This window comes from Carettochelys insculpta, chromosome 2 (assembly GCF_033958435.1).
Source record: "Carettochelys insculpta isolate YL-2023 chromosome 2, ASM3395843v1, whole genome shotgun sequence".
Classification (NCBI taxonomy): Eukaryota; Metazoa; Chordata; order Testudines; family Carettochelyidae; genus Carettochelys; species Carettochelys insculpta.
This window is the reverse complement of record NC_134138.1, coordinates 256,355,363-256,369,209: the sequence shown is the minus strand read 5'-3', so window position 1 is coordinate 256,369,209 and position 13,847 is coordinate 256,355,363. Positions and strand designations below refer to the sequence as shown.

The 13,847-nt window shown below is 44.6% G+C and overlaps 1 protein-coding gene across 2 annotated transcripts in view; it reads right to left on the bottom strand.

The window, feature by feature from the left end:
• The window catches only part of PITRM1 (pitrilysin metallopeptidase 1), a 49,543-nt gene that overhangs the window by 5,083 nt on the left and 30,613 nt on the right, over positions 1-13,847 (bottom strand). Inside the window, exons 18-24 of one of the 2 annotated variants that reach the window (XM_074985010.1) lie at positions 11,025-11,101; positions 10,501-10,666; positions 10,286-10,386; positions 9,418-9,538; positions 8,246-8,317; positions 6,810-6,922; positions 789-914 (exon numbers count right to left, since the gene is read on the bottom strand). In XM_074985010.1, coding sequence (XP_074841111.1) covers positions 789-914; positions 6,810-6,922; positions 8,246-8,317; positions 9,418-9,538; positions 10,286-10,386; positions 10,501-10,666; positions 11,025-11,101 — 776 coding nt within the window. The remainder of the gene's footprint in view (positions 1-788; positions 915-6,809; positions 6,923-8,245; positions 8,318-9,417; positions 9,539-10,285; positions 10,387-10,500; positions 10,667-11,024; positions 11,102-13,847) is intronic. The other variant, XM_074985012.1, reaches the window with a different exon arrangement.

The following is a 13,847-nucleotide window of genomic DNA, read 5'->3' as shown; positions in this document are numbered from 1 at the left end:
GCTAGACTGAGTTTGACCTCTCAATTATTTAATTAGGCTTGGACAGTGGGCACATTCCCAATCTCTGGTGAAAAGTCTGTTTCAAATGTAAGATGAACAGGAGAAGCTCAGTTATAACGTGCCTCACGAGAGCAGACTGGAGCAATTGTTCAGGGATAACATTAGGAAAAAAGTATAATCTCTTCAGTCACCAGAATCACCTTCTGCTCCTTGGAGGTATCCAGCCCCACCCCCCCACCCCACATGTAGGCATGTCTGGTTCTGCTAGGTATAGAAGCTGGAGCTTTTGGGAGAAGCCAGTTGAGATCTACATACCAGGAACCCACAACTACTATTTTTAAAATAACTTAGTTCCTTCTCTTCTGCTTCTCCCATACCCACTGCCAGGCTAGAAAGAAACAAACTGATGTTGGCATGCAGTTGAGAAAGGGCTAAAACCAGCACATTACCCATCAAACACACTGAATAAGGAGGCAATAAAGCAGCAGCTACCACCAGCTGGATGGAAGTGAAGCCTAGGATGCAATGTGGGTGTGTGTGTGTTGGGGACAATATTGGACGCTGGGGGAAGGAGGGGAGAAAGCCAGGAGCGAAATGACAGATCTGTGATGTCAGCTCTAAGCCACCACTTTCCTCCTGGCCATCTCTGGCCTCACTTTCTTGTCCTGTTCAATTCATTTACAGTCCTGGCAGGGAAAGTTAAATTGAATCCAGAACAATGGCTGCATATGCACAGACAATGGCAACATTTACTATATACACACACTCTACAGAGGAGATAGAGTTACCTGTAAGAATAGAAAGTGAATATTCCACTATGACTGAGTGTAGCCCCTCCTCCATAAGCACCTCCTTTCTCTCTAATTTCCCTGTGCAAGAATTTAGCTGTCATCAACCGTGCAAGGATCTGAAGACTGAAATGAAAGATCAAAGCAAAGGTGTCAAATATGCCCTATGGTGTTTGGTATCAAAATCTACCACCAGAATTTTGTAAAGATCGAAGTGGTACAGATGAAGAATTCCTAACTGCATCATACACAAACAATGATAATTTAAGCAAAAAAAATAGAAAAAATTTAAAATGTGCCATCTTCAATAAGTTTTTGATTTCTACATACTAAAATCCTAATACCGTGATGATCCCGAACTTTCCTATATTGTTTAAATTTCATATCTCTCCTGTAATATTCTCTAAGCCTCCTATTTTGTCACAAGCCATGTCATCATACGCTGAAAGAAACAGGATCAGAGTACATATGGTCCTCCTGTATGAGAGTTAGAGTTCAGTTGCTTTTAGTCTCTGAATACTAACAATGTGGAGAACTCTGCCCTGGGACAAATGACTTAAGCTTGAGTAATGACCAGAAATGGTAGATTTTGACTCGATTTTTAGAACTTCACTTACAATGATTTTGAGAACACAAGCATATGATATTCTCAGGCTATTATTAAAACACAAATAGACCAACAGCTGTGCAAAGACTGCCCTCTGGAGGAGTTTTCATGAGTGTGGATCAAACATATACGGAGGTTACTGATGTGTAACAGACAGTTCTTAGAGAGGTGGCTCTAGGAGTATTGCGTAAACTGGTGTGCATGCACTCAACTTGGAAAATTCTAATCAGCAATGTTCGCTGGCCTGCACATGTGCAGTAGTTCACCTCACGCTCCAGAGCAAGGACATAACAGGCCATGCAGGCCAACGGCTCTCCAGTTCCTCTTCTTACAAACCCTAAAAGATTCATGGGTACAATGGGTGGCTACTGGAACAAAGTGGGAACACATGCCTCAAAGAACTTCCATTTACAAGTAAGTACCTCCATTTCTTTGAGAGCACATCCCTGTATGTATTCCACATGTGAGTGACCACCAAGGAATATTCAGCCTGGGCAGTGGGGTTGCTAGGTGTGGCAAGAAAATGCTTGAACTACTGCAGTTCTCACTGCTGTGTCTGCAGCAGAGGTTTGAAATAGCGTGTAATGTTTTACTCTAACTAGCTGCATTGCGTATTTCCAGGGATGGTACTTCATGCAGTGATCCTACAGAGCCAGCTTGTGCTCTGATGAAAAGTTCCCCAACCCTATCATGTGGAGGAGATGCTCCTCTTAGTAGCATGTGATGATGCACTCACAAACCATTTACAAATCTCTCAAAAGACACGGTTTGTTCTTGTGACCTCTATCAAGTGGTAGCATAGAAGATTTTCTGAGAGATTTGATCCTCTGCAGGTAGACTGCTAAGGCATGTCTGATATCGAGGGACTGAAGTTTCCTTAACAGAGATGGCATTTCAGGAAGAAAACAGGCTAATGGATAGTTTGGTTGACATGAAATTCCAGAATAACCTAGGGGAGGAGGATTAGGATGCAATCACAGACTTTTTCCTTATGAAAAACAATATATAGTAGATCTGCCACGAGAGCTCTCATCTTGCCCACCTTTCTGAGGTAACAACCACTAAGAATGTGACCTTTGTAGAAAGGCGGAACACAGAATATGTTGCCACACGTTCAAATGGCAGTGCAATAAGTGCTGACAGTAGAAGACTGAGGTGCTACTGAGGTGTAGGTTTGTAAGTGGAAAGGTTCCAATTAGTCACTTCATAAACCTCACTGTTGCAGGGTGAGTAAAGATGAATTGCCCATCTACTGCAGACAGTTAGGCACTGAGTAACTCAAGTGATTACCCCAATCCACGAGGAATGGGTCAGTTACAATATTGGCTGTGAAAACAGGAGTGACTCAAACCGAGCCAGCTTCTAGGCAGCGTACATGAAGCCTGGGGAATAGGTCGCTTAAGTGCATGAGGCCACATGGCTTAGAAGAGGGAAGGCACATCCTGAGTGTAGTTCTTTGTGAGTAACCTGTGCTATCAGATGACTCAGTAGTTGAAATAGTTCCAACAGGAGGAAAACTGTTGCTGTAGTGGAATCTAGTGTCCCTGTGATAAAGTTTTTGCCTATGTGGGTGTTGAAATGGACTTTGTTCACACAGACTCCTGCTGCCACTAACAGCTGCAGCAAGAACAAAGTTGTCAAACAGACTTCTGTGCTGAATCAACCTACCAAGAGCCAGGTAGTGAGATACGAGAAATCCACATAACCCAGATGTCTCAATTGAGATGACACCAGAGAAACTTCTGTGAATAGTCTGGGGACTGTCATTAGTCCTTAGGGGAGGACTCTGAACTAAAAATGCACTTGATCTACTAGACCAGGGATTTCCAACCTATGGGTAGGGACCAAACGGGGTTGCCATTAGATTTGTTAAGGGTCACCAGCTGGGCAGTTCCGTATGGCTGCTAAAGAAGCCATTTGCAGTTTCTTAACGCCGCTGCCTCAGGCAGATATATGTCACTAGAGATAGCTCTATCACTAGAGATAGCAATTACCATATGCCTAGGTGCTGCAAACTTAATACTTGAGTTAATTGGTCTTAACGACTGTTACCTGCTCGCATAGGAGGGCTGGGGGAGCTGCCCAGCCTAGAAGCCCCAGTGAAGAGGCTATGGGAAGAGGGGGAGTGTCTAAGGTTGGGGCTGTTTGGGGCTGCGAGGGGGTGGGGTCTAAGCCTGGGATGGTTTGGGGCTGCCAGGGGGTGGGGTCTAAGCCTGGGGGGCAGCTATGGGTTGCAGCGGAGGGGTGAGGCTGGGGGCGGGTTAGGGCTCTTCTGTGTTCAGCCCCTGGAACATATATAAAATTGTCATGTGGCCCACAGTGGAAAAAAAAATGTTGGACCCTGCTGCCTTACACATTCAAAGACTGCTTCCGTGTCTTTGATATTCATAGTGATCCCAGGCAAGGCACTTAATAGTCTCTGGCAGTGGTTTTTACCCCACCCACCTTTTTCCCTTCCCCACTTTGGTCCACCCCTTCTATGTAGCTGATATCTCAGTTTTCATTTTTTTGTTTGTGACTCCCCCTCAGCCTCTCCAGCCTCAGAGCATGGGGTTTCAGCCAGGGGCAGGGGGGAGCGGTTTGAGGATGAGTCTTTCCCCATCACAACTCAGTTTAAACATGCTAATAAAATAAACTATATTAAACTGTTGTTTTATTAATGCATTTTCACTTTTTTATGGAATAACTATTAATGTATAAATGTGAGTGGGCACAATTTTATATCCCTGCCTCAGGCACAAAATTAGCTAGTTATGGTACTGCTTTCCCTCTTGCTCTTCTGAATTGCCTTGAGTCACCAAGTCTTCCTGAATTGTCCCCATCTAGAAAAGGTTGGGAACTGCTGTACTAGACATTAAGGAACTTTCTGTAGGACTGTTAAATATCTGCATGGAAATAAGCTTTCTTCATGTCAAAACTAGTGACCCACATTCCCTTCTGTTCAGGACTTTGATTTTTCAAAAAAAATATTAAGCTGAAGAAGGCCCAAAACCCCTCTTCATTGACACTGAGGTGACATTACTCCACTGTCCCTCCCAGCCAGGAACACTCCTGGCAAAGTATCACATTGTAAGAATGATCTCTGAAGAGGAACTAGGAAGGGAAGAGGGGTTATGTGGAGGGAGGGAGAAACTATACAGAATAAATTTCTAGGACCCTATTCTCTATCATGATGGAGCCCTAGTTAAGGATGAAAAGTTTGACAAGGCTCTCAAAAATGGGGTTAGCAGTGGCATCAATAGCAACAGGTGGATATTGATTGTGCATCAAAAGTTGCCCTCAGCAGGTGGCTAGGAACAGGCAGAGGTTGTGGTAGTAAGGTGGCTGAAAAATCAATTTCTCTGACTCTTGTCATTTATGTGGGGGCTGAACATTGATTGTGAAGGGGGAAGCCTTGGTCTATACCCCTGTCTCTCATGTACTCTCCATGGGGCTGAGGTTTAGTGTAGAAGTGTAGCATTATCCTTCAGTCTTTCAACAAGTGTAGGGACTTGTTCATTTTCTTGCTGAACAAACTCAGCTCATCAAAAGCCGGGTCCTGTTTGTGATCCAGCCCTTCCTGGGAAGCTGTGAGCAGTGAAGATAAGACTCATGCCTCATGACTATGCCAATGGTTAAGCCTCCGGATGAGGCATCAGCTATGTCTACTACAGCTTGAAGGAAAGTCTTAGCCACTAATTTGCCCTCTTCTAAGAGCAACTGAAAATGGGCTGTCACAAGAAGAAAGATTGTCCTTAAAATCCTACTTCACTAATGGGGCATGACTGTTATCAATACAGAAATGTAACCACATAGAAAAGATCTTTTTCCTCAGAAAATCCACTCTCTTACAGCCCTCAGCCAGGGTGGTCAAGGATGCTGTGACCTTGCTCTCTCTAACGCTGCAGCTACCACCTCAAAATTGTGAGTTGCGTGCAAAAACAGAAATGCAAGCATGCTGATAAAGACATAATAGCCTCTCTCAGCTCTTTCAGATGTGGGACTGCAAGAACTTAAGTGTGCCAGACCACTCTAGGTGACTGCAGGATTGCCTTGTTAAGCAGGATCTACCTTGCTTAGACGTGATGCTGAGTGTCCTGGACCTCATCCAGTGTTGTCTGGAGGTCACCGGCAATTCTCTGAAGTAGCTCCTCATATGGCTTATGGTCATTCAGTGGACACAGTGAAGCTGGAGAGACAGCTTCCTCTGGAGACTAAAATGAGATTCTCATCCAGGTCTATGCCCTCCCTTCTCATACTCCAATGGATCCAGTGTGTCATGTAGGAAAGCTGTATCTCCAAAAGGGGTGGCAGAAGCCCCAATAAAGCTAAACGGAGATTGACTGGATAAGGGGTGGAGTGCACAGCATATGTGGGAGGTGGTTCTCAGATCTTCACTATCATGGGTCATCTCTCTATAAGCAGATGATGGAAAATTCAAGTCTGACAAGTGCCCTTGCTTCACTGATAGGACCAACAGTACTGGAGGATTGGAGAAGGGATGGCTCCAGTGATGAGAACACAGTGTTGTCTTCACAAGCACAAGGGCAAAGAGAAGACCGACACAGTAAGGGAGGAATATAACCACCAGTGTAGTACAGAAGTGTCCATAAGACCCATTACTTGAGGCATTCTGACAGGATGGATGGCACTGACTAGTCTTGGGGTGCTGTACGTGGGTAATCCTTAGCAGGACACAACAGCACTTAGGAAGACTCAGGCCCAGCAAATTCTGGATTAAGAATGGACATAAGTCGTTGTGTTTAATGGTACATATGGTACCAATGATTCCTTCTGAATACATTAGCTGCAACCTGGGCCTCTTCTATGGTTCAGACCCATTGTATTTGCACACAAATGCTCACCCAAGCCTGCATCCTTCACTGTGCAGCAGTATGCATCTCATCCAGACAAGAGACATATAGTTGGTAATTGCTGCACATGGATAAGGACCAAAGGCAGAGAAGATAGTCTTGAATTCCAGGATTTTAAAGCATAGTCCCAGACCACAGGGAAGGAGTCACTGGTATGGGGGAACAAATCCTACCCATGGTAATAACTGTAAATACTTTGGTAAGTAGGGTATAGAGTATAAGGATAAAAGCTGGAGAAATATGGGGACACAGCAACTCCAACAAAGGCCAGTGGATTGGTGATCAGAAGGAACTGGAGAGGTGTCAGCCCACATTACTCTTATGTCCTAGCTCTGGTGCACACGGTGAATTACTCACATATATGGGCCAATCAGCACTACTTGTCAGAATTTCTGGATTTGGGTGGTTGGCACACGTTCACATCCATATGTGCAATACACAGAGATCAGCACCCACAGACAAATTTCTGCATACATCCTGGTTAATGGTACTGAGTTGAAAACTATAATCAGATCTATTTTTGTGCTCTGCATTACACTGCCAACCCTTTCTGCTTCCTACCTTGCATAGTCAGGAGCTGTGTAGGGAACAGTTCGAATGCATTCTCCAACATAATTCACTGGGAAGGGAAGTAGAAAATGGGTCTTCATCGGACATGGTTTGAAGGTTGGCTCCTGAGAGAAAATTGCATCTGGGTTAATTAACGTGGCAGTTAGAGATTGTAAATAGTGTGACAGACCACAGCAGGTTATAGGAGCCTAGTGGAGGACATGTACGGGGGCAGTTGGATCTGTGCTTTCATGTTCGCCAGGGACTAAGGCCCAGCAAGGACCAGCCTGCAGCAGCAGGTTAAACACCTGGGGCTAATTAAGCACTTGCAGCCAATCAAGGCCTGTGGAGCCCATGAAAAAGGCTCCCCTCAGGGAAGGCGGGGGGAGGAGAAAGGGGTGGACCAGGAAAGGTCTGCAAAGGAGAGCCCTGCAAGACAGGATTGCTGGAGCTACAGGAAAAAGATACTGGGGAAAGAGGCCCAGGGAGGAAGCTGTTGCTGAGGGAGACAGCCCCTGAAGAAGCAGCTGCCCAGAGTCCCGGGGCTGGAACCCAGATTGAGTGGAAAGGAACTGGGTTTCCCCCAGGACAGCTTGAAAGGAAGAAGAGGAGCCTCAACACCCATATGGGGACTTCACCCATTTATGACTGTGCCTATGATGAGTACAGCTCAGTAGGCTGTGCCCCACCCTGGAGGGGGTGCAAAAAGGGGCACAGCAAGCCTCCGAGGCATTATCTTAACAGCCCCAAAGTGCAGGACCCATGAGGGATTGCTCGGGACTTTGTCACAATAGCTACAACAATCCAGTCATTTGAGAACATTAACAGCATTGCATATTTCTTACGAAGAATCTCAAACATTCAACCTAGTGCTGGTTGTGTTACAAAAAAATGACATAGTATTACAAGGTGGCATGTGCACAATTACCAGACATACTAAAATTGTCCTCGTCGACTACAGCACGGGGATGCTGTACAAATACTGATTCATTGTCACTCTACGAATTATCAGTTATGCAATCCCTGTATTTCTCTGTACTCCCTGGGGAGTTCTGATTTGCATAACCCTCTCCTCTCTGCAGTGCCTTAAGAGCTCCCCATTCATCCCACCTATCTTCAGATATTCAAATACCACAAAAGTAAATTACTTGTAGTAACAGGTTGGGTAGGATGATTGTATAAAACACAGACATTGGGGAAAAGTAAGCCAAAAGGGCAGCTAATAAGTCTAGACATAGGCAGCATGCAAATGTAAGGCAAGGGTCTGGTTTCATGGCCATACAGCCTAAAAAGGTCCAAGGACGGTATTCAATGACAGCGTAGGATGAGAAGGTGTAAGGTATTTCAGTTAAGCACGTGTAACTAGAGGAGTACTGTTGAGTGCAATAATCCATAAAAAAGACCAAGGAGATCCATAATACGAATAACCAAAGTCAAATACTACTTACAGTAATTAGTTTCCTGGTGATCTGTGAATAATTAAGCCTTTCACTTCCAACAGTTCTGGGCTCTGGAGACTTCTACAAATATAAGTCTTTGCATTAAAGACAGTTTAAAAAGTCAGAACAAGAAACATTACAAAATTGCCTGTTCACATGGCCAGGGTCAAGCCAGCACCTTTTGCCCTGTTCCCCCATGAACAACAGAAGCTCAAGGTAACCTGTTTACTTGTTTCTACTTGCACCTCAGAGGAAACACTAACATGGCTAAAACCGTGAGAAATGATAACCTGAAATTCTTAAGGGCTGTATTGCCAGACTTTAGACACTGACTGCAGACTTTTTAATTCCCTTTTTCGTGCAGAGGCCCAAGAGATTTGCACAAGTTACTCCTTTCTTGGATACATCTCTGAAAGCTTATTTCAGTTATCTTACATGGTCCATGCTCATAGGTCAGAATTTGTTCCCTGGATGTGAATGCCACTGAGCTGGAGTGAGTTATTCTCCAGCTGAATGACTGCTTGGAGCAGCAGCATGGCACAAGTTATTTCTCTCTGGAAGACATCTTAAATAGACCTCAGCTAAAGAAGAATGATGGGACTTGTGACAGAAAAGATCACTTCTCCCCAACACTTCCCTAAAATCTCCCTTCACCCCCTAACAAATCAATAGGTTATGTCCCACAGAGTGACACTCAGCCCAGAAAATATGTACACTAGATGGCAATATAAAATTATTTTCATCATCACTGAGTTGAACAAAAACCAAACAACAAGTGCACATAAGTTGGGCAAATGGTCACAGTGCATACTGAAGGAACTGATTTATCTATGAGAAGTAACAAGCCTCTTGTTATTAACAGGATGCATTTAAGTTCACTGAACCATTAGCCTTCCATTTGTGTGCTACACTGTATTATTCAATGTAAAACAAAAAGGCCAGCCCTGTAGCACTTTAAAGACTAACAACATTTCAGTTTACATTGTCAGATCTGGAAAATTCTGATAAAGTGGGTCTGTCCCACAAAAACTCATCATGTAATTAATTATTTTATTAATCTTCAAAGTGCTACAAGACTGCTTTTTTGTTTTATGAAGACAGACTACCTCGGCTACCTCTCCGTGACTCAAAAATACTGGTTAACAACACATTTTACTCACAAACTAGATCTTTCTGCTTACCTCAATCACATGGGGGCGGACAGGTTTTCTCTCTTTTTTACTTCTAGTGATGCCCTTTAAAAAGTGTTCTACTTCTTTAGATGCTTGGGACATCTGCTGAGGTGTAGCATTTACTGAACACCTGTTTTTTTTAAAAAAAAAAAAAAAAAGCTTACTCATAGTAACATGTTTCTTGCAGTTTTACAACGTATTAGATTTCAACTATTTCCTGTCCTTGCACACTTGTTTTAAGCAACATCCAAATCTTAGAAGATCTCTGCCAGCGGCCTTAATGAAAAACACAAATTACAACTGCAGATAAGGAATGCTTTGATAATTCTGAATGTAACATACTACCAGAGCACTGTCATGAGAAAACCCCACTGGATTCTCATAGCTTTTTCCCCCAAGACAGTCAAACAAAACTTGTGCAACAGCATCAGACTTTGCCCTCTGTAGCAGTTGACAAACTGGCATTCCTGTCTTGGAGATAGGTAAGCTATACTTCAGCTTTGAAAGGCACTCTCTAAACACCATTACTACTAACTCATTTTTTGCAATTAGATTTCATCATAGGTTCTTGCATTTAATAACTGTACCTAGGTCATTTCCCTGCCTCCAAATCAAGGGACAATAGCCCGCAAATTAACACATCCAGAACAAGTTTAGTATCTCAAAAGCAGCTTTTGAAATAGACACTTGATACCAAGCATTTTGACATTAGCGTTTCACTCTTTTGTCTCAATGAGAAAAGTGAAAGTGGATTTAAACACCTCACTATTTCTCCTTAGAGGCAGTAACTTCTCAAACCTTCATTACACGAGATATTTGCAGTACATTAAGATTTTCTTTGATTACTACTAGAAAACAAACATCAGCAAAATCACACCTCATGTTGTCACTGTTTAATAAATATTTCTTAATGCGTGGTAGCTTGCGTAGTACTGGTTTAATATCAGACATTTCTGCAATTCGCTTCATCAGTTTGACCTAAAAAGGAAGGAAGAAATAATCAGCAAATGTAAAGGTACTGCATACCTTAGTATAGATAAGCCCACAATTATAGAAGGTTAACACCAGTTAAATGAACCACCTCCCCTTTACCTGATCCATGCCATTAAACATTTCTTGTAACTCTCCAGCAGGTGTAAGGGTTTTGCTAGCTCTAACAGATGCATATAAATGCCCGGAATCAGGAATTCCATTTGACAGCTCTTGTGCTGTCATCTTAACCAGTACTCTAAAATGCTCCTCTTCTTCGAAGTGAGGGCTATATCAGAAAGAAAGGACACAACACTTACTTGCTACAATATTACAAATTCATTTAAAAATAATAGCCAAAGAAACAACAGAAAAATGCAAGAACATTCCAGGTCTTATGCAAAAATGCTCTGAATCTATTTTAAAAGATTAAGCGGTTCATTATTGTAAGTTCTAAAAACCAGCCTTCACACATACAGCTGATGAATATGATTTGTTTAGAGAGCAGAGTATTTAGATTTAGAACATGCTGAAATTAAATGATTGAAAGACAGAACTGCCCCAGAAAAACAAAGAAGGAACTCTTTTGTTTGATGGATGGTGAAGGCAGAAGAGAGACTAAAACACAGAAAAAGCCAATACGCTACTTGTTAAAGATTTCACTCCATAAGTGCATCATGTCGGGCAGATTTCTATCCAGGCACAGAGATGTAAAGAGCACACCCTAAAGAAAAAATAAAGATACTTCACACACAGGATAAACCAACAGAAGACAACTGAAAAAAAGTCCAAAAAACATGGGGCAGCATTATTAAAATGATTCTACAATGGCAGCTTAATGACCTAATCTCATTATAGTTACATGATGTAAACATTCTACTGAAGACAGTCCCACTGCCAAAACTGCAGAACAGAGAAGAGATATAGCTACACAGCTCTACATGAATGGTACCTGCCTTAATATAGTATAAAACCTGCCCCATGTGCCAGTAAAAGCCAGATTCTGTGCCCCTATGTCAGTGCATCATACACAGAGGGGGTTAAATGTGATGTATAAGGATGGCAATGAGACTCTAGATCAAACAAAGCTATTTAAGGGATGGAGAACTCCTAAAAATGAGTGCCTAAACCAAGCATGTCCAACATGTGGCCTGGGCCACATGCAGCCCAATTGAATTGTTTTGAAATCCACTAAGAGGCCTGGAGGTAGTGGGAGGGGCATAGGCAACAATGCACATGCAGCAACCGCTGCTGCCTGCAGGGACTGATGCCACACCAGCAGCCAGCCCCACTGAGAGGCCTGCATCAGGGCAGGGGAGATACCTCAGCCAGTGCTGCCTCCCCATTGGTTGGACCTGTCCTTGCCCCGCCCTATTGGAGAAAGCACTGCGAGCACGGGACCACCACACTCGGCTCGCAGGAAAACAGAGCCACCTTGGGCTCCTCCCGAGCTGACGCATCAAAAGCGAAGGAGGCAGCCGTGGCAGAGCCCATGCGAGCTGTGTGTGGGCAGGGTCCAGGTAGACAATGCCTGGCCAGGGTCCGCTGAGCTGGTAAACAAAAGCCACACACTTCATGGTGGGGCGGGCAGATGTGGCATTGTGCGGGGGGGGGGGGGGGGGCAAGTAAGCCAGTGTTGCCCTCTGACTGTGGCAGGAGACTGGGGGTCCCTTTGTGGGGTGCAGCAGGTTGAGGAGCAGTTGTGCCCCACTCCCCTTCCAGTCAGCTTTGGCACAGGGGTTCTGCCTCTTCCGCCTGCAGTCCTGGGGGGTGCACCCAGACCAGGCCAGCTCACGCAGCATGGTGCTGCTCCCCCCCCCGCACGCACACACACTCCGACAACTACAGCAGCCAGTGAGGCGCCCTTCACTCTGCTCCTTGGCCTCATGTGTCATACCATCTCATCTCCAACCCTCATCTGTTTCTTTCCATGCTGTGAATTTGCAGCACCCTGGGCCTGTGGTGGAGGGGCTTGGGTCAGCTCATTTGGTCAGTCTCTGGGCGAAGTGCACAGCCAAGCCATGCCAGGCAGGCAGGAGGCTCTGCAGGGAAAAATCCAGGGTGTGCAGCCAGGATGATAACGGGTAAGGCACCCTCAGGAAGAAGCAGCAAAGTCTCAAAACCAAAAAGGGGCCACCATCATGAGACTGCAAGCTGCAGAATCCGACGTGGAGGTGGGAGTGTGGGGGAAAAGAGGCAAGCCACTAATGCCCATCCACAGCTTATTTGGCTTTGAATTTAATAAAGGCATTTATAATTAAATTGGGGTTTAAATTATTCAAACTGATATAGGAGATCAACATATGTAGCCAGACAAAATCTCCCCACTACAGACCAGTTTTGCCTCCCCTCTACGGTGCCTCAGAGCACACAGGGCACTGAACAGCAGTTAAACAGCACAGTCTTTGATGCCTTCCTAAAGGGGCCCAGATGTGCTGGCTCACCGTGACCCTGAGGAACTGAAAACACAGATAGAGGGCAAGCAGGCTAACCGTTAACGAAGGGCCTCACAGAACTGCCCTTGGCTGGCATTAATGGAGTGATGCGCCCACAGCCATCCCAGAAGAGAAATCTCTGCCCTTGCAAAAGAATGTCCTGTACTCCCAAATTCTTTATCTCCTGTCTTACAAGTGCAAATTAAGTAAGAATTGTCCTTGTAAGAACTGGCATCACAAAAGACAGACCAGTACGATCTGGCACCATAGATAAGAAAGAGGATATGTGACCCAGGGGGTATAAAGATGGACCCAGCAGCACTCTGACTCTGAGTGCATCTTCACCAACTACCTGCTGGTCGGGTCAGGTGATTGCCTCCCGAGGTCCGCAACTGGGGACGCCCAACCTCGTATTCGTCTTTCCGCGGAATTGAATGACCGATCCTGGCTTGGCTACGCTGGTATCGAGAGACGCAAGGAGGGTAAGATATACCCATATTAAGGAGGGTAAGATGTACCCACATTAAGGTCTCCTTTTGGTGCGCACAGTTAAAGAATTAGAGCTCTACAGATAGAGGCTGTTGCATTAAGACGTCATGGTATTGAATTGTAATGTAACCTGTTAACACCTGTACTCTGCTAGCATATAAGAAGTAGACAATAGCCTTTTGTAACCGCACACTTATAACTGTATCTTAATAAACTTGTAACTAGTTAAGATCTAAGCTTGACTGCTGTTACTCTCTGTCACTGCAACAAAACTGGCACAATAAAAAGAAGTTCAACCATTTGGTTACCACAGCCTGGCCATAGGTGAGAGTGCTAGGAGCTCCCTGGTCTAGCAGTAAAAGACTCAGGTGTTTAGGACCCTGGGGCATCTGTCAGCCTCGCCCAGGCTGCCCGCTGCGAAGGAGCCTTGCACTCTAGCAGTTAAAGACTCGGATGGTAACAAGGGCATAGTTGGTACCTCACCGCACATTACCTAGCCACCGGCTAACAACATATTAACAATTTCACTGGGTACCTGCTTTGGTC